Source organism: Ovis canadensis, chromosome 7 (genome assembly GCF_042477335.2).
Source record: "Ovis canadensis isolate MfBH-ARS-UI-01 breed Bighorn chromosome 7, ARS-UI_OviCan_v2, whole genome shotgun sequence".
Taxonomy (NCBI): Eukaryota; Metazoa; Chordata; class Mammalia; order Artiodactyla; family Bovidae; genus Ovis; species Ovis canadensis.
The window spans coordinates 46,739,635-46,756,476 of record NC_091251.1 but is presented as its reverse complement, the minus strand read 5'-3'; the positions used below and the strand labels follow the sequence as shown (position 1 = coordinate 46,756,476).

At 48.2% G+C, this 16,842-nt stretch overlaps 1 protein-coding gene across 5 annotated transcripts; it reads left to right on the top strand.

The window, feature by feature from the left end:
• Positions 1–1,685: 1,685 nt before the first annotated feature.
• RMDN3 (regulator of microtubule dynamics 3) lies at positions 1,686–16,747 on the top strand. 5 transcript variants are annotated; one of them, XM_069597823.1, is made up of 14 exons: positions 1,876–1,894; positions 1,925–1,989; positions 2,222–2,415; positions 4,307–4,496; positions 4,912–5,055; positions 9,055–9,337; positions 10,232–10,334; positions 13,262–13,322; positions 14,552–14,627; positions 14,791–14,868; positions 15,098–15,196; positions 15,471–15,524; positions 15,657–15,737; positions 16,039–16,747. In XM_069597823.1, the coding sequence occupies exons 3-14, from the start codon at positions 2,229–2,231 to the stop codon at positions 16,090–16,092; spliced, it is 1,410 nt and encodes a 469-aa protein (XP_069453924.1). In that variant the 5' UTR covers positions 1,876–1,894; positions 1,925–1,989; positions 2,222–2,228; the 3' UTR covers positions 16,093–16,747. The 5 variants fall into 5 exon arrangements, with proteins under 5 accessions (XP_069453920.1, XP_069453922.1, XP_069453923.1 ...); XM_069597819.1 differs by lacking the exons at positions 1,876–1,894; positions 1,925–1,989 and adding an exon at positions 1,686–1,831; XM_069597821.1 differs by lacking the exons at positions 1,876–1,894; positions 1,925–1,989 and adding an exon at positions 1,707–1,849.
• Positions 16,748–16,842: the final 95 nt, after the last annotated feature.

The window sequence follows — 16,842 nt, the reverse complement described above, 5'->3', positions numbered from 1 at the left end:
AGTATGAAGATACCAGTCCTTCAGAAAGCCATGACATTGGGAGAAGGCAGTCTGTCTTCAATTTACCAATAAAATAATCAGCATTCAAAAAAAAAAAGTAAATAAATATAATATCTAATCAAGGATTTGGGAGGACTGGTTTAGATATTTTGACTCCCACTAAACTAAAATTTAACTTTTAAGAAATGCTGACAATAAAATTAGAACCATAATCCATAAAAAAATCTTGTCTTTAATTTTTTTCAATTATTTATTATTTTTGGTTGCATCTTGTCTTAACTGGGGATCTTTCCTTAAGATGCATGGGCTCTGTAGTTTTGGTGTGCAGGCTTAGTTGCCCTGAAGGCATGTGGGATCTTAAGACGTTCCCTGGCCAGGGATGGAACCTATGTCTCCTGCATTGGAAGGCAGATTCTTAATCACTGGACCACCAGGGAAGTCCCTATGTGTTGTTTGCTTTTTAAGTAATTAATTAATTTTTGACCTATACTGCAGGGCTTGTGGGATCTTAGTTCCCCATCCCCCAGTCCAGGGGTAGAATCTGAGCCCCCAGCAGTGGAAGCACAGAGTCCTAACAACTGGACTGCAGGTGATTCTCTTCTTTTTAGTTTCTAAAACTACAAGTTGCATAAAATCACAGGAGTAAAATAGATTTACAAAAGTACAGGTCACAGGTGGTAGAAAAAAATGATTAAAATCTGAAATGCTATCAACCAATTTAAGCAATCAGAGATCAACCCAAGTTTCAGCCTCATACAAACATTTAAAATGTTATCATTAGAGGAATGAATTTAATGAATTTAATTTTCATTCTGGATATTAAAAACAGTTTTTATAAGCCTGTCCCTGTTTAATGTTACAATGACAATTTAAGGTTTAAGATTTTTTTTTAAATGATGGGGTGTGCATCTACAGTGTAAGTTTTCCAGATGTCAATTGGCAGAAGCTGGCCCTGGGGACTCAGGGCCTGTTGTGGATAACCAACGACTTACCTGTTTTAACTTGATTTGCCAAAGGCACTATTGTGTTGAGCTTAGTAAATGATTTGAGTAAAAATATGTAAACAAATTGAGCTGAAATCAAATAAAGTCTGAGTGTTGACCGAGGGTTAAGGAAAGGTGGAGAAGGGTGGCGTTTTCCAGGTAGGGATTCAAGACAGAAAGAGCAGTAGTGGAAAAGGTAGAAACATTGAGTATGCGGAGCATATTCCGGGAACACTAAGTAATTTGGTGTGATTGAGGGGAAATGGAACCTCAGCTGTAACTTGGTGTGATTGGAGGGAAATGGAACCTCAGCTGGCCAGACCATAGAGTTACTGCTCTGAGCATCCACTCCAGGGAGTCTCTGAGCTTTCCCCCGTTTGTCCGTGCTAAGTCGCTCAGTCGTGTCCGATTCTGTGCGACACTATGAGCTGTAGCCTGCCAGGCTCCTCTGTCCATAGCATTCTTCAGGCAAGAATACTGGAGTGGATTGCCATGCCCTCCTCCAGGGGATCTTCCTGAACCAGGGATTGAACCCGCGTCTCTTACATCTCCTGCATTAGCAGGCAGGTTTTTTATAACACTAGCGGCACCAGCTGGGAAGCCCAGTCCACCTTTTCTCGGCTTCTAACCTATTCTCGGTTCGCCTTTCCAGATCTCTGCTGGCTCCGCCCCTCTGGTAGTGCCTGTGGCCACGCCCCTAAAAAAAAAACCTGGCCACGAGGTGGAGTCTCGAAGGTCTGCTCACCCCTGCCTTCTTATAGGCGCGCGAGGCTGCTAGTTGGCACCGTTTGATGACGTCACGGTCATTGACAGAGAAGCCGCGGCCTTCGCCACAGAAGCTAGCGGCAGTAAGAGTCTGAGTTGAGGTCCAGACAGGCTGGGGCGCCTTCAAAGGGCTCGGCGGGAAGGCCAGGGGTTTGTAGCCAGGGCGGCGGGTTTGTGGTCTGCAGTGTCGTGAGGCTGGGGGAGGAGTTTGGAAGCCCATCGACCTGACTCCGGCATCAGGGTTAGGGGGCGTGTTGGAGGGGAGGCTGCGAAGGGCCGGGTGGGCGGCGTGGTTGTCAGGCCTGGGGGCTAGCAGAAACCTTAAGGTCGGGACTAGGGTGGGTGGCGAATGCTCGGGGTCTGGGCAGGGAGATTATCTTCAAGGGTTCGGCTTTGGCGATGGGTGCACCACGCTCACGAATCCCTCTCCCTTCCTTCGCCCGCTTGCTCCTGGTGGCTCACGCGGACGGCAGGTGTAGCATGTCTGGTCTGGGGACCTTCGGTGGCACCCGCGCCGGCCTAGGACTGTTGCTGGGCACCGCCGCGGGCCTTGGATTCCTGTGTGCCCTTTACAGCCAGCGGTGGAAACGGACCCAGCGCCGCGGTCAGAGCCAGAATCGGTCCAACTCTCTGGACTACACGCAGACTTCAGAGCCTGGACGCCAAGGTAGGAGCGAGGCTATTGAGGCCTCAGTGACTGTTGAGGGGTGGGCTTGGGGTCGGGGCTGCTTGTAGCAGAACCTGCGGGACAGGACAACAGAGGAAAAATTAGGGGGGGTGGGTGCGGGGCCCGAGAGTTTCAAGTTTGGGGAAAGTTTATCGAAAAGGAAAAGCAGTCTTCCTCTTCTGTCGTCTTTTTCCTGTAATCCCAGGAAAGTATATAGTGGAAAGGCTTAGCTTTCACTTTCAGTTCTGGCCGCAGAAGTGCTGTGTATGTATTAAAGTTACTTGCTTAGTATGGTTGAGGTGTTTAATAAGTAGAGGAAAGGTCCAAAAGAAAGTAAAAAGAGAATAGTCTTGGAGGAATTGAAATTTTTTGAGGCTTATGTATTAAGTTAGGTTAACATTAACATTCGAAGACACCTTGGAGACTATATAGTTCAAGTTGTTTTTTTTTTTTTTTAATCCTTATGAGTAAGTTGAGATTGAAAAAACTTGTGTAACTTTCCCGAGGCTGTCACAGAGCAAGTAAGTGGCAGGATTGGGCCTGGTCACCTGGTCCTGTGGACTTCCCGCATGGGGCCAGGAGTGCACTTACTGCAGTTGAAGCTGAATATGGCTGGGAGCCAGCCACAAATGGTTAGTACTTTCAGTTTTGGAAAACTTGAATGTTAACCCATTACAGCAAAGCATCTAGGGCTCGTCCAGACCACTCCCCTCATGTGTGTGTGATAGAAGAGCATTCAAGTCATCTCGCCTCATGTTCATTGGGAACACGTTTCCTCTGATGACCAAATGCCAGATGGTTGGGAAAAGTTAGTCTTTGAAGAGTTTTAAGAGTTTTCACCTTAGCTTGCAATTGTTTGTCAGGATTTTCAAGCTGGTAGGAACATAGCGCTGCAAGTGGTGCTTGCCCTTCCTTTCTTTTCCTTGTATTTTATTTGTTGGTTTATAATTTCTTAGCTGTAGTCTTTCTTATACTGAGGTTGGGAGGTGGTAGCCACATTCCCAGGGATCTTTCTTGCTTTACATACTGGAACATTGTTGGGTCTGTACAGTAATCCAGGCTTTATTGTTACTAGATTTCCTTTAACAGCTTTGTGCTTGCTTGGACTGTGGGTCCTGCCTTTCTGGTTTCTTTCCTGTTTTTACATTTCCCAGGCCGCTTGTCCTAGGTATTAGTTTTCTAGCATTTTAGAATTTACTTAGAGCTCAATTCAGGGCTTGGCGATGATGTTTTTTCCCAGTGGGGTTTGGGTGGGTTTTTCCCGGTGTACCTTTTCTCTCAGTAACTGCCCCTGTTTACCTTGCCACTCTCTGATAATACTAAATGAAGCTCTTGAGGGGAAAGAGTGTTCTTTGTTATTCTTTGTGAAGTGCAAGATCAGAATTTGAGTGAGCTCAGTTTCAGTTTTGCTGTGTGGTAAGTATTGACTGCCTGGGATTTGGGCAGCAGGGCAGCTACCCTGCCTTCTAGATATCATGCTCTTGCGAGCATTCTACGTTATCTGCCAAGGTGTACGTGCTCATGAAGGGCCCTGGGTGCAAGGTTTTTGAAACAGAGGGCTCTTGTGGACATTTTTTTTTTTTTTCCTTTGGCCATGTTTGCAAGATCTTAGTCCCCCAGCCAGGGATTGAACCTGGACCCTTGGTAGTGAAAGCACGGAGTCTTAGCCACTAAACCACCAGAGAATTCCCTGGAGAGCTCTCATTTAAAGATTGGGACCTTGATTTTTTTTTTCCCCTGGTTTGTTACCTGGGACTTGTGAATATCTGAGCCTCAAAGATCTTTGTAAATTGAACTCCAGTGAGAAGTAAGAGTTCTTGAGTTCTGGGTGCAGGATCTTCTCGTCCCTCTAGCCCATGGGCATCGCTGTCTCTTGTCCTCTGTCCTCCAGTCAGGCTGTTGCGGGCAGTTCCGGGTGAGGCTGGTGATGCTGCAGTGCTGCCAAGCCTTCCACGAGGACAGGAAGTGGTACTGGACCGCCTGGAGTTCGTGCTGACCAGCCTGGTGGCGCTGCGGCGGGAGGTAGAGGAGCTGAGGAGCAGCCTGCAGGGGCTTGCTGGGCAGATTGTAGGGGAGGTCCGGTGAGTATTGCAGCCTTCCTTCCTGCCTTGGCCCCTGCACCCTAGCTTTTCCCTGCCCCGACAGCTTTCTCAGCCTTTGCTGTGTGTTTGTAAGGACACAGCTGGTTTTCTGGCTTCTCACCTCACTGGCAGGGAAGCCGTGTGCTTGATTCCTTGCCTTGCCTGAGTTTTTGCTGCCTTTGGGCCCTCGGGGTCTGTTGCAGCAGCTGAAATACTTTGTCCTGTTTAACCTGGTCTGCTCTGTAGGCTGGGTCCCGCCAGCTGCCCATCTTGCTCTCCTGAGGGCAGAGACCCCAGAGTTTCTCTGCTTTGGGCCCTTTAATGAGCAGCAGTAGTAAGAGGCTCCCTCATGGTGAGGGGAAAGGCAGGCTGGAAGGGCCTAATGGCACCCTCTGGAAAGGAGCTTACTTTTCAGATCGCATATGGAAGAGAACCAGAAAGTGGCTCGGCGGCGAAGGTTCCCATTTGCCCGGGAGAGGAGTGACTCTACCGGCTCCAGCTCTGTCTACTTCACGGCCGCCTCGGGAGCCACGTTCACGGATGCTGAGAGTGAAGGCGGGTGAGTCATCTCTCCTGGAGACAGCTGTGGCTTCAGCCAGGTTACATTGTGTAAAAGTAATGTTTAGAATGAAAAATTCATACCAAGCTGCTGTAAATAATTTTTAGAACAAGGTAAGGATATAAACAAATGAAATACAAAACAGTTGAAATAAAAGCTATCCACCACATGTCATGCTGACAGATGGAAGTGTTTAACAGCAGCTAAGTGTTTGCATCTGTTGTTTTTCTCAGAGTAGGTTTGCTTTTTACCTAGTTATTAGACCCTTTATTTTTGTTTTATTGTAACATCGGTTGGGTGGTTTCCTGTTATCAGGAGGACTTTGTAAGCTTTCCCTGCCTCGGGAAGTTCTCTTCCCATGGGGAGATCTGCTTGTGCGCCCTCGCCCTCTTCACAGGTGGGCGGTGACTCACCTGAGTAACTGGTGGGCCAGCAGGTCTGGCCATAGGCCTTACTGTGAGACAGGGCTGCAGGCAGGAGTCTGGTGGAACACCCAGGTTGGTCAGGCTGAGGGCTTTTTGGTTTTAAATCACTGGTGCCATTTTGAAACTTGTGTCCCACGGATGGAGTCTGAATGAACATCGGTGTGCAGTGCTTTTAACAGCAGCATCTGCCCTTGTCTGCTTTCAGGCCCAGTCATCCAGGTGGCCCATGTGAGGTCTAGAGGCTGGTCTCTCCTTGTGGCCTTTGCTGACCTTTTTTCCTCTTCAAGGAAGAGGCTAGTGAAGTGAGCACTCAGGCCTGTCCTGTCAGGGCAGAATGACTGGTGTAGCTACAAACGTGCACATGGAAATGAGAAGCTAAACCAGTCTTTCATGATGATCTTTGCAGCATGCCCCTCTTCAGCTAAAACACTCATAATATTAACCAGTTTATTCCTCTTCGTGACAGACATGGTAGAAAGCACTTCAGAGGTATTTCCTCAGTCTCACAAAGGAGAGAGGGGAGCATCTCTAAGCAACCCAAGGAAGCCAGTTACTTGACATTTGAACTTTGAGTGTGGAACATAAGGACAGGTCACAGCTCTGCCCAAGACTAGGATAATAGAACTCAGAGCCCTTCATGATGATTTTAAGAAATTGTACAAGCTTCTGGGGGCAGCACGAGCCAGAGTGATCAACCAGGGAAGTTTATGGGTGCTTCATAGCTTGGGGTGCTCACTGGGGCTACCAAAGCCATACAGGGCCGGACAGGGCTGCCAGCGGCCTGTAGCAGCTGGAGAGAAAGGGTGGCTTCCTTAACAGCAGCTCCAGCAGGCTCAGCCTTGTGACCGACCCTGTGGTACGTGGGAGCCGATGGCCGTGCATGGTGTAAGACTGCTTTAGCCGGCTGTGGTCTGGAGCGGTGGCCGTGGTGAATCATTCATCTGGTCCTGGTCAAGAGAGAGGAGACCAAGCCTTGGGGATGGCTTTAAACGTGTGGGCCCTGGGGAAGGAGAGCTTCTTTGAGGGATGAAAGAGAAAGACTATTTGATGGGCAGTTCTGCTCCACTGAAAGCTGTGTTCTCGCTTTCTTCCAAATAAAACAGCTCCCAGGGCATCAGCTGAATGTGCCAGAGTCCGAATCACTGGGTGGGTTGGTGAGCTTGTTCCCAGAGCCCTGTTCCAAACGCAGCTTTACTTCCCTCCTTGCAAAACCCAACTCGCCCTAATACCAGCTCTCCTGGCAAACCTGCCCAGGCATTCCAGCCAGGAGCCACTGCTTGCAGCCTCATTGCCACTCCTCCTGGGGCGTTCGCTTATCACCTCGTTCCTCTTGGTCTTATCTTCCTCACCACTGTGGGGTCAGGGCCCAGGCCTGCTTGTCTTTGCCTCAGCTCAGCACCTCCTATGGGGCTTAGCAGTTGGAGGAAAGAAATGTAATTGCTGGGAGGGCTGTGTGTCTAAGAGTCCTTGATCCCTGACCAGGGGGCTCTCCTCAAGGAGCAGAGTTGGCCTCCTTGCCTCAAGGGTGCCTGCAGTCCTTGCTTCACAGTGGGAACAGTGTGTCTAGCCTGAGTGCGCAGGACCAAAGGACCTTTTCAGAGGTCTGTACTCATCTCAAAAGTTGCTGGGCATGTTGAACAAAAGGGCCACCCTTTTCCTCTGGTGGATTTCACCAGCAGCTGGGTGTGTGGTCCAAGAAGTGTGGGAGAATGCTGCGACACCAGCTCTCACTGGGTGGCAGCAAGGTCTCCCGACCTTTTCCTTGCCCATGTGAGCTCCCCGGCCTTTAGGGCCCAGGGGGATCACAGCACTGAAGGACCTTTCTCCTGGCTCCGTTCCCTGGAGACTGCACTCAGGCAGGATGAGAGAGGGGTCTCTCCCCATGTGCCGAGGCAGCCTTCAGCTGAGCTGGGAATGAGTGGGGTCTCCTCCTCTTTTTGCAACGTGAAGTGATGAGGCTCAAGCTTGCACCCCCCAAAATCCATTTACTCCTTTTGCCTCTGGGCCTGGTTGGGCTGAGTAGGGGCACTGGTAGCCACTGATTTCACTTTCTGGATGGGGCAGGTTATTGTCTAAGCCTGGGAGCCTAGGAGAGTTTCTCTAGGCTGCCCCTGCGTGGTCTTGCTCACCACCACCCAGGATGGTTGTGAAATCTGATACTTCTTTTCCTTGTCCCTTTAATTTCTAAAGATTTTACTGCAAATTGCTTGAGGGGGGGAGATACTTATAGAACCTTTTTAAAAAGCAAGGTTAGGAAGGTTTTAAATACTTTACAATTTCTTGTAGTAGATGTTTCTGAAGCCCCGTTGCTAAATGCATCTGAAAGCTCTTCTATAAAGAAATGGGACGGATGGACTGGACCCCAGGTCTGCTTACTCACTTGCTCCCTTGTCCTCTCTGGCTTTCCAGTTAAGGAGGACAGCTTGGGCTGCAGTAGTCAGCCCCCCTGACCTTAGGCTATCTTGTTGTGACTTTGTTTGTGTCTCTCCTTCAGGTCTGATTTGCTCCAGCCACAGGGATCCTACCTCTCTTTAATTTCAGGACGGAGGAAGGCTTATCCTTAAGTGACTCAAGGATCTTCCCTGTGTCTTGGAACCTGCTAGCTCAGACAGAACCTGCTTTTCCTTCACTCAGCCTGGGGCTCTTTGGTGTCTGGTTGTGACCCCCTGGAAGCCTTATCTTCTGCTCTGCTCAGATTTTGTCTGACTCAGTTGGCAGTTGGGGAAAACAGTATCATTAGCTGCTGGTGGAGGCAAAGATCCAAGAGAAACAGTGGATGCAATCAGAGTAGGGCTCCCCAGGAGACACCTGGATGGCAGTCCCACAGACTGCTTCCTAAGGGATTTTTTGCATCTTCTGCCTTTCTTGCTTCCACCTGCAGCCCTCCCCTGCTCCCCCAACCAGTTCCCAAGCTTTCCAAGGGCTACTCCTATTGTGGTTGAGGTTTGGTTACTGACTTGGGACAGAGGTATACATTGAACTGACAAAGAAAATATGTATATCTGTGGCCACCCACTGCCACAGAGGCTGGCATCCACCCATGTTAGTTCTGGCAGGTGCATTTGGCTGATAAAGCAAAAGTGATTGACAAACCCTTCCCCTCGTGAGCCATCGAGCTCCACCTACATCTTAAGGTTTCTATCTTAAACTTTTATTACTTTACTTAAAAGAATATATGCTCCCTAAAGCAATCCCATCTAATACTAAAATATAGGGGGGATATTAATTCCTCTGCCCTGAGAGGTCTACTGACATTTTGTTGATACCTTTCTAGGCTTTCTCTGTTTTCTGGCAGACGTGGTGGTAGCTAAGCAGGGGATTCTCATATCAGCCTCTGACTGTCACAAGGCTCTGAGTTGGTGACTCTTCCCCTCCCAGATCATTTTCCCATGGTTCCCTAGGAAGCATTCTCTCAAGACTTGAGTTCCCCCTCAGTGAGGGGCATGGCTCACGGTCAGTGCTGATGGCCGCAGCGCCGTGGAGAGCCCCTCTTTGTGGAGGAGGCTAGACCCCTGGTGATCTGAGGTTAAGTAATCCCCTCCCTTGACCTTGTCACTTTGTTTCCCCACCACAGTTACACAACAGCCAATGCTGAGTCTGACTATGAGCGGGACTCTGAAAGGGAGAGTGATGGTGAAGATGAAGTAAGCTGCGAGACAGTGAAGATGGGCAGAAAGGACTCCTTGGACCTGGAGGTGGAGGTGGCTTTGGGTCCGGAGCCTGAAGCCCTGGAGGCTGGAGGCTCCCCTAGCCAGGAAGATGTGCTGCCGCTCCTGCAGCAGGCAGACGAGCTGCACCAGGGCAGTGAGCAGGGCAAGCGGGAGGGCTTCCAGCTGCTGCTCAACAACAAGCTGGCGGTGAGGCTCGTCTACCTTCCTTGCCCCTGCTCACGCCCACGAATGTCAATGACCCTGCCAGGTGACACAGGAAGGGAAATGAGGGTGACATGGCGAGTTTCTGCATCTACCCTCAGGGTCGTACACCCTTTTCCAGGGAGGCCGAGTGCTGCCCCTCAGGGCCTGTGTACTCCCTGCCCCAGCGCTTCCTCCCCCACCACCCCCGGGTAGTTGGCTCTGGCAGGGCAACTGCAAGAGCTCCTCTCAGCATAGGGAGAAATGTGGAAAGAACTGGAACTTTTCCCTTTTATTTCCCTGAGGCAGACCCACAGCTACTTGCCCTATTTGAAGTTTTCATCACCAGTGACAAGTGTGTGGGTCACTTAATCACAATTCCCTTCTCAAGTTCACTGCCAGAATTTATGCGGAAAGACTGAAGGCAGGAGAAGGGGACGACAGGATGAGATGGTTTGGTTCGGTGGCATCACTGACTTGATGGACATGAGTTTGAGTAGGCTCCGGGAGTTGGTGATGGACAGGGAAGCCTGGCATGCTGCAGTCCACGGGGTCGCAGAGTTGGACGCGACTGAGCAATTGAAGTGAACTGAGCTATAAATGCCCTCAGTTAGCATTTCCCTTTTCCTGGGCCTTTCCACACGCTCTTGCTGTGACTCATTACATGTTGGAGTTGGCCTTCCCTCCTCACAGCATTGGGAGGCTGCGATGCCCCCACTCTGTGGGTTGTGCAGTCTACTGACTAGAGATAATGTCACCAGCTAACTGCAGGTGAGAGGCCACGTGGTTGGCCTGATACGTGTTTACGACACACTCAAAGGTAGGGTGTGGGGAGGAGGTCAGGGCTCCAGTTCTCTGCAGCTGAGAGAAGGGGCCCTCATCCCTCTCTTTCGGTTGCAGCATGGAAGCCGGCAGGACTTTCTCTGGCGCCTGGCCCGGGCCTACAGTGACATGTGTGAGCTTGCCGAGGAGGCGAGTGAGAAGAGGTCCTATGCCCTAAGTGGTAAGTGCTGACAGCCTCCTGGTGCAACTGACTGATTCTGGGGTTGGAGCCAGCCCAGCGGCTTGGGGCCCAGGGGACCCACCAAGACGCAGGCTATCAGGGCAGCTGGGGCTCAGGTACTCACCAGGGACAGACTGGCTCCTGGAGACCCATTTCCTCCTGGAGACAGAGCAGGCTCTGCTTTTCTGCACGGCATGGGGCTTGAGTCACACAGGCTATGTGACTGTAGTACAGCTGGCCTTGAACATCAGTGATTTGAGCCGCGCAAGCACGCGCACAGTCCATGGTTGCTTGGGCCTGAGGATTTGTTGCTAAGTTGTGTCTGACTGCAACTCCATGGACTGTAGCCTGCCAGGCTCCTGTCCATGGGATTTCCCAGGCAAGAACACTGGAGTTGCAGTGTTCTCCAGGAGATCTTTCCGACCCAGGGATTGAACCCTTGTCTCCGGCACTGGCAGGCAGATTCTCTACTGGTGAGCCAGAGGGCTGGATTTTTGACTGGGCAGAGGGCCAGTAACCCTTGCATTGTTCAGGGTCAATTGTAGTTGTTTTAGTAGCACTATTCTTTGTCCTGATTCTTTAACTACAAAGGGCAAAACCTTTCTTAATCTGAGGAGGGTTTTTTTGCTGTTTAAGAATCTAGTTTTAGTTACGGAGCCTGTGGGGCAGGTGTTTGTAATGAGTGGAGTATGTTTGGTGAGTGCCAGAAAGGAGTAGTTTGGGGGAATACCACTAGCCTACAAGTCCCTGGGGTCTACTTAGCCAACTCTGTTGTCAAAAATCTGTTCCCGGGGCCATGTAGGGTGCATCTAACTTGTGCCAGGTTCATAGCCTGTCCTCTACTGTCGTGAAGATTTTAAAGAGACTGGTTTTACGGGGAAGATGATGTGTCCTGCCTAGCTACACACTCTCTGAGTCAGGCACCATCAGTGGACTTCCACATCTCCTGGTTCAGTTATCTAATTAACTGAACTATCTGCCTCCCCACTTTTATAAGTACAGCCTCACAGACATTGAATTTTTGATAATGTAGAGTCTGACAGTACCTCAAGGTCATTATTCTATAAACTGTTGTAGAATTCTGCCAATACAGAAAAGTCAGTTGAGCTGAATGTTTGATCTTCAGAAAAATCCCTGGAAGTTGTAACTGAAGGTGCTTAATTACTATGTTTCTTTTCAAAAGTTTCTGCTACCTCTTCTGGGTTTCAGGTGAGGATTCTGACCAGCATTTGGGGCTGATGTCTGGACCCTTGGGGGCAACAACCACCTTTCCTTTTGATCATTTCTTAGTACTAACAGCCAACGTGAACCCTGGAGATGGAGCAGTGGTTAGAGAAGCAGCTATGCCCACACTGGTCTGGCTCCCTGTAGCACCCCCAGACAAATCTTCCTTCTGGAGGTCAGGGGACTATGGAGAGACTTTGAAGGCTCTTCTCTCTGATTCCAGCTTTTTAGGACCATTGTTGGATCTAAAGTTCATTTTGTGTTGCCTCTAGAAGCTGGACCGTCAGGAGGCTGCAGGAACTGGTTGCCTCATTCTTCACCGTTATTTCCCTAGTGAGTGAGTGCTTTGAAGCAGGCAGTGAAGTCCCCTAAAAGACAGCGTCCCTCAGTGGTAGAGCCATATGGTTCTGCTTGGATAGGGGAATTGTAGGGTTCTCAACTGTTCTTTTTAAATGTATTTGTTGCACATACAAAATTATACCACGATTACTATCACTTATACACAAGGAAACATTTCAGATTAGCCAGCCCATCACCTCAACACATTACTTATGTTCCATTCTATGTTCCCTTTCAAGCCCTCAGCATTGAAAATTTCTTTTTATTATTTTAAATTTTTATTATATAGTTGACTTAACAGTGTTTCAGAAGTATAGCAAAGTTATTCAGTTATACAGATATACTTTGCAGATTCTTTTCCATTATAGGTTATTACAAGATACTCAGTATAATTCTATGTGCTACACAGTAAGTCCTTTGTTTATCTATTTAATATATAGTAGTTCATATCTGTTAATCTCAAATTCCAAATTTATCCCTCCCCTTTGGTAACTAGTTTGTTTTCTGAGTCTGTTTTGTAAATAAGTTCATTTGTATCATTTTTTTTTTTGCATTAAAAAAAAATATATTTCACACATAAGTGATGTATGGTATTTCTGTCTTCACGTAGTATGATCTCTAGGTCTGTCCATGTTGCTAAAAATGGCATTATTTCATTCTCTTTTATGGAAGCCCTCTTGATTCTAATCAGATGTCCCATTTTGCAGTGTTGTTTTCTCCAGTGTGTAGATGTAATGGTTTTCATCTAGAGGGCTCCAGCTCCTTAATGTTCTAGGGGACCCTTGTCAAGAGCCTGCATGTGTTTAGGCCTTGATTTCTGTTAGTTTTGGTGTCTGGAAAACTTGGGTAAGGACTACATGAAAGTCATCCTTGGTCAGACGCCAGGGCATTTGGCTCTAGTGAGGCGTTCTGGCCCAGAGCCATGGTTACTGTTCCTAGATCATGGTCTTCTTGAGAATTTGATCAAAGCTGTGGACCCTAAGAAAATGGACATACACCTAATATTTCAGTGGGATTTCATGGACACCCTAAGGCCTGTCCACAGACCCCAAATCAAAAACTCTCCAGGTAATGATCTACTAGGGAAACTGTGATTGCTTTTGAGTCCTTTTGTATTTGCAATGCTCTGAGCACGTCAGGTGGGTGTTGTATAACTGGGACAGCTGATGACAGAGATAGGGAAAGCAAGGCAAAGCGGAAGTTATCCTTGAAAAGCTATTTGCAGCTCTTCACTGTGCTCAAGTGCATAACTATTTATAAGTCCTGCTTGGGTGGGAACTGTGAGAGCTAGAGCAGTCCATCCTCCCACAGCCTGGAAGGGTCATGGGAGCCCGAGTCAACTCTGGATCGCCTCTGTCTTACAGGAAAAGAAGAAGCCGAGGTTGCTCTGGAGAAGGGGAATGAAAATGCGGAGTGTCATCAGTGGTAATAACACCCTGCAGGGCCCCAGAAAGAGCCAGCATGGGTTAGAGCGGAGCAGAGCCCTTTCTTTTCTCTGCGTGGCCAAACAGGCATTTGCCAGAGGCACCAGGAGAGGAAGCTCTGGCCTTTATTTTCTTATGTCCCATCCTTCCCCAAGCCAGGGACCCAGGGGAGTTTCCTTGGGGAAGTGCCTTGGAGTGAGACAAGGGAGAGTAGTACAGCTTCCTATTGAAACTTGGAGAAATGAGTAGCTTTGTTATAAGTCATCCCTGGCTTCAACCTTGAGGCTCCTGGCTCCTCAGGGAGGTTGGGACGTTGGCAGTGCCCCTCTGCCATACAAGCTCTTCATTCCCCTGGCTGCGATCCCTGGCTGCTGGTGGGCTTTGGCTTCTTTGCTTTGCTAGCATGAGGAAACATAGATGTGAGCTCACCCCCAGGAAGTTTGGCAGTCAGTATTAGTCCACAAAAGCATCAGCCCTGTTTGTGATCTCATGTGGGCAAAGTCCTGCCACCTTGTGTGGGTCAGGGCCAGCCTGTGGCCTGGAGGCCTGGTTCTAGCACCTCGGTTTTAGTCCAGGTGTTCCTTTTCCACCTCCCTGTTGCTTTCTGTAACTCTGCCCTCAGATTGTGCGCTGGAGAGGCCTTGTTTCCCCATCTGTTGCTGAAACTTTGCAGTGCCTCTTTTTAGATGCCAGGTCACTGTTTCTTAGACCTTTGTTTTTGAAGACAGAAAATGGGAAGCTAGATGGCTTTGTTCCCCTGGGAGATGTGGAGAAGAGGGCTGAAATTGGAGGCCTTTTCTTCCTCTGCTTCTGTTGGTAATTCTAGAATATACCCTTCCCAGCTTCCCAGTGACGCACCAGTGTGCTTGCCAGGCTAAGCAGACATAGTGTATTCACATTTCTTACACACTGATGCTGACTTTTAGAGACCTGCTCAAGTTTTTATGACAGCTATGGCTATACTGATCATGAGGGGACATTTGGATTGAGACCTTGTCTAAATTTTAAGTATAAAAGAGCCTATCTTTTTTGTACCCAGTGTACTTTGGGGAACTGTGAACCTACCACTGTATCTGCTAAAGAATATGAATTGGGACCATAGGTCTGTGAAAAGAGGAATTATGTACAGATGAAGTATTGGGCAGTGCCATCGGCCATGGGTGGGAAGCCCCTTCCTGGCAGGGATGGTCCTCAGTCCTGTGCCTGAGCCTGCCGCTGCTTCCCCCCTAGGTATGCAGTGCTTTGTGGTCAGCTGGCTGAGCATGAGGGCATCCAGAGGCGCATCCAGAGTGGCTTTAGCTTCAAGGTGAGAAAGGCTTCTCTTCCTTCCCTGGTGCTGGTCTAGTGCAGGTGACCTGCTCCAGCCTAGCTCTTTGCAAAGGTGTTCCTACCCTATAGCTCTGTGACTTGCCTTTCTTCCCTTAGTAACTCTGCTTTCTGATGTTAACTTGTTTATATTTCCACTCTAGGAACATGTGGACAAAGCCATTGCTCTCAAGCCAGAAAACCCCATGGCTCACTTTCTCCTCGGCAGGTGGTGCTACCAGGTGAGCTAGATTTCAGGGCTTGACACAAGGGCCCCTCCTGAGACACTGATCACCTTGCAGGGAAGATCAGGGTCCTCAACATGGTCTGGCTTGTGTCACTGCCTCCAAACAGTCATGGTAGTGGTGATTAGATGCAGTCCTATTTGGCTCCTTTTTCTCTCAGTAAAGAACATTCATTGTTCTTAAAGATACTTAAGTTTTTAGTTACACCTTGATCTTTTGATGGCAGGTCTCTCACCTGAGCTGGCTAGAAAAAAAAACCGCGACAGCCTTGAGTGAAAGCCCCCTTGGTGCTACTGTGCAGGATGCCCTCTCAAGCTTCCTAAAGGTATCAGGGAGGGAAGGGAAGGGTGGACAGCAGCCAGAAAGGCCAGGGTGACCTTGTTTTCCCTAAGGACATTAGTATATTGGGAGGGGTTTCTGGTAGAGGGCAGTTTTATGTGTGCCCATTCTGTGGAAGATTAGAAACCACTGGAAGGGCTTATTAAAAAAAAATGTAGACTCACTGAATCAATCTCCAGGTTGGATACTGGAACTCTAATAAACTTTAGCCTGACTTGGATTTCAGAACCTCTTACTGAAATGCATTCTCTGTTCTCTAGGCTGAAGAACTACAGCCAGGATTTTCCAAAGCAGGAAGGATATATATTTGTAAGGTAAACTCATCTGCCAGTTTCAACATAGATGAAATATATGCATGTTGCCATTTTTTCTTGAAAGCATACACTCATTCCCTTCTAGTCTTCTGGTGGTATTTCTCCGAGGTTTTCACTGTTGTCTCTTCTCAGTGCTACAAAGAACTAGGGAAAAACCCTGAAGCTAAACAGTGGATGAAGCTGGCCCTGGAGCTGCCAAATGTCACTAAAGAGGTAATACTTAAGAGCTTTTCTAACACAGGGTCCTTTCACTGAGTCGTCACGGGACTTTTCAGGAAAGAATATATTCCCGTGGTTCCTATTTCCCTCCAAAAGAGAGCTGCACTTTGCATGTGGGCTTGTTCATATACATCTCACCTGGGGAGGAGACAGTTCGTAGGTTCCAGGTTGTCCTGGGAAGGTGGGAAAAAGACTGGTAATAGCAAGGAAGCAAAGGGCCCATTCCCAGGTACCCATGGTTTAGGAAATGTTGGCTTGGATTTAAAGTCCTAGTCTTATTCTCTTGTCTTCCTAGGATTCAGCTTTCCAGAAGGACCTGGAAGAATTGGAAGTAATTTTAGCAGAATAATCACATTTCAATGGGCTTCATGATTCGAGGAAGGAAAAAAATTAAGTCTTTTCCCCTTAGGTCCTGCTTAGATCAGGAAACTGAGCAAGACTGCTTAAGGGCGTCTGACTGCTGCTTGCTACAATTCCCCAATTTCTTCCTACTGGTTAACTTATTCTAATCCCTTACCTAATCTGAAATTGGGGAAGTACTTGAGACCTGGGTTTCTATTACTTTTTCCATAAAGTGAGTTCTCAAAAAATCAAGACTAGTATACACCTGCCCTAGGGTAGAGTGTGGATAAAACACTGAAGGCTGTTTTTCAACTGCTGCTGAGGTGGATGAACTCCAAAGAGCTATAGGAACAAAACAGAATGTGTACGCTCTAATCTTTTTCACTGATTAATATTCAGAACCAAAGTGTATAGTCCTAAGATCACACACCCCAACCTACCAGGGCGGAAGATCGGGGAGTCCACGGGTATTGCCTCTGCTCAGTCTATCATGTGGATCGTAACTGTACTCCTGGGCTGAGGGCTGGACCACCTGACTTCCAGAGTCCTGGCAGCTTTTGAAATAGCACTGCATAAGGCTTAGGACTGAAAATGATGATCTGAAGAGTTGCCTGGAATATATTTTGGTACAAACTTGAAATAAATCCAAAATTTAAACTTAACTAGAAGTGATTATAATTCCCTTTCTATGTTTGTTTTCATCTCCTTTTTCTTTCTTGGGACTTAAATAATTGTTTCCTACTGTGAGGCTATTGCA

Bases quoted from the DNA above. Each gene is read 5' to 3' on its own strand.
- RMDN3 (XM_069597819.1), top strand. From the start codon at position 2,229: ATGTCTGGTCTGGGGACCTTCGGTGGCACCCGCGCCGGCCTAGGACTG. The intron at 2,416-4,306 runs GTAGGAGCGAGG...TCTGTCCTCCAG, and splicing joins TTCAGAGCCTGGACGCCAAG to TCAGGCTGTTGCGGGCAGTT. The intron at 15,525-15,656 runs GTAAACTCATCT...GTCTCTTCTCAG, and splicing joins GAAGGATATATATTTGTAAG to TGCTACAAAGAACTAGGGAA.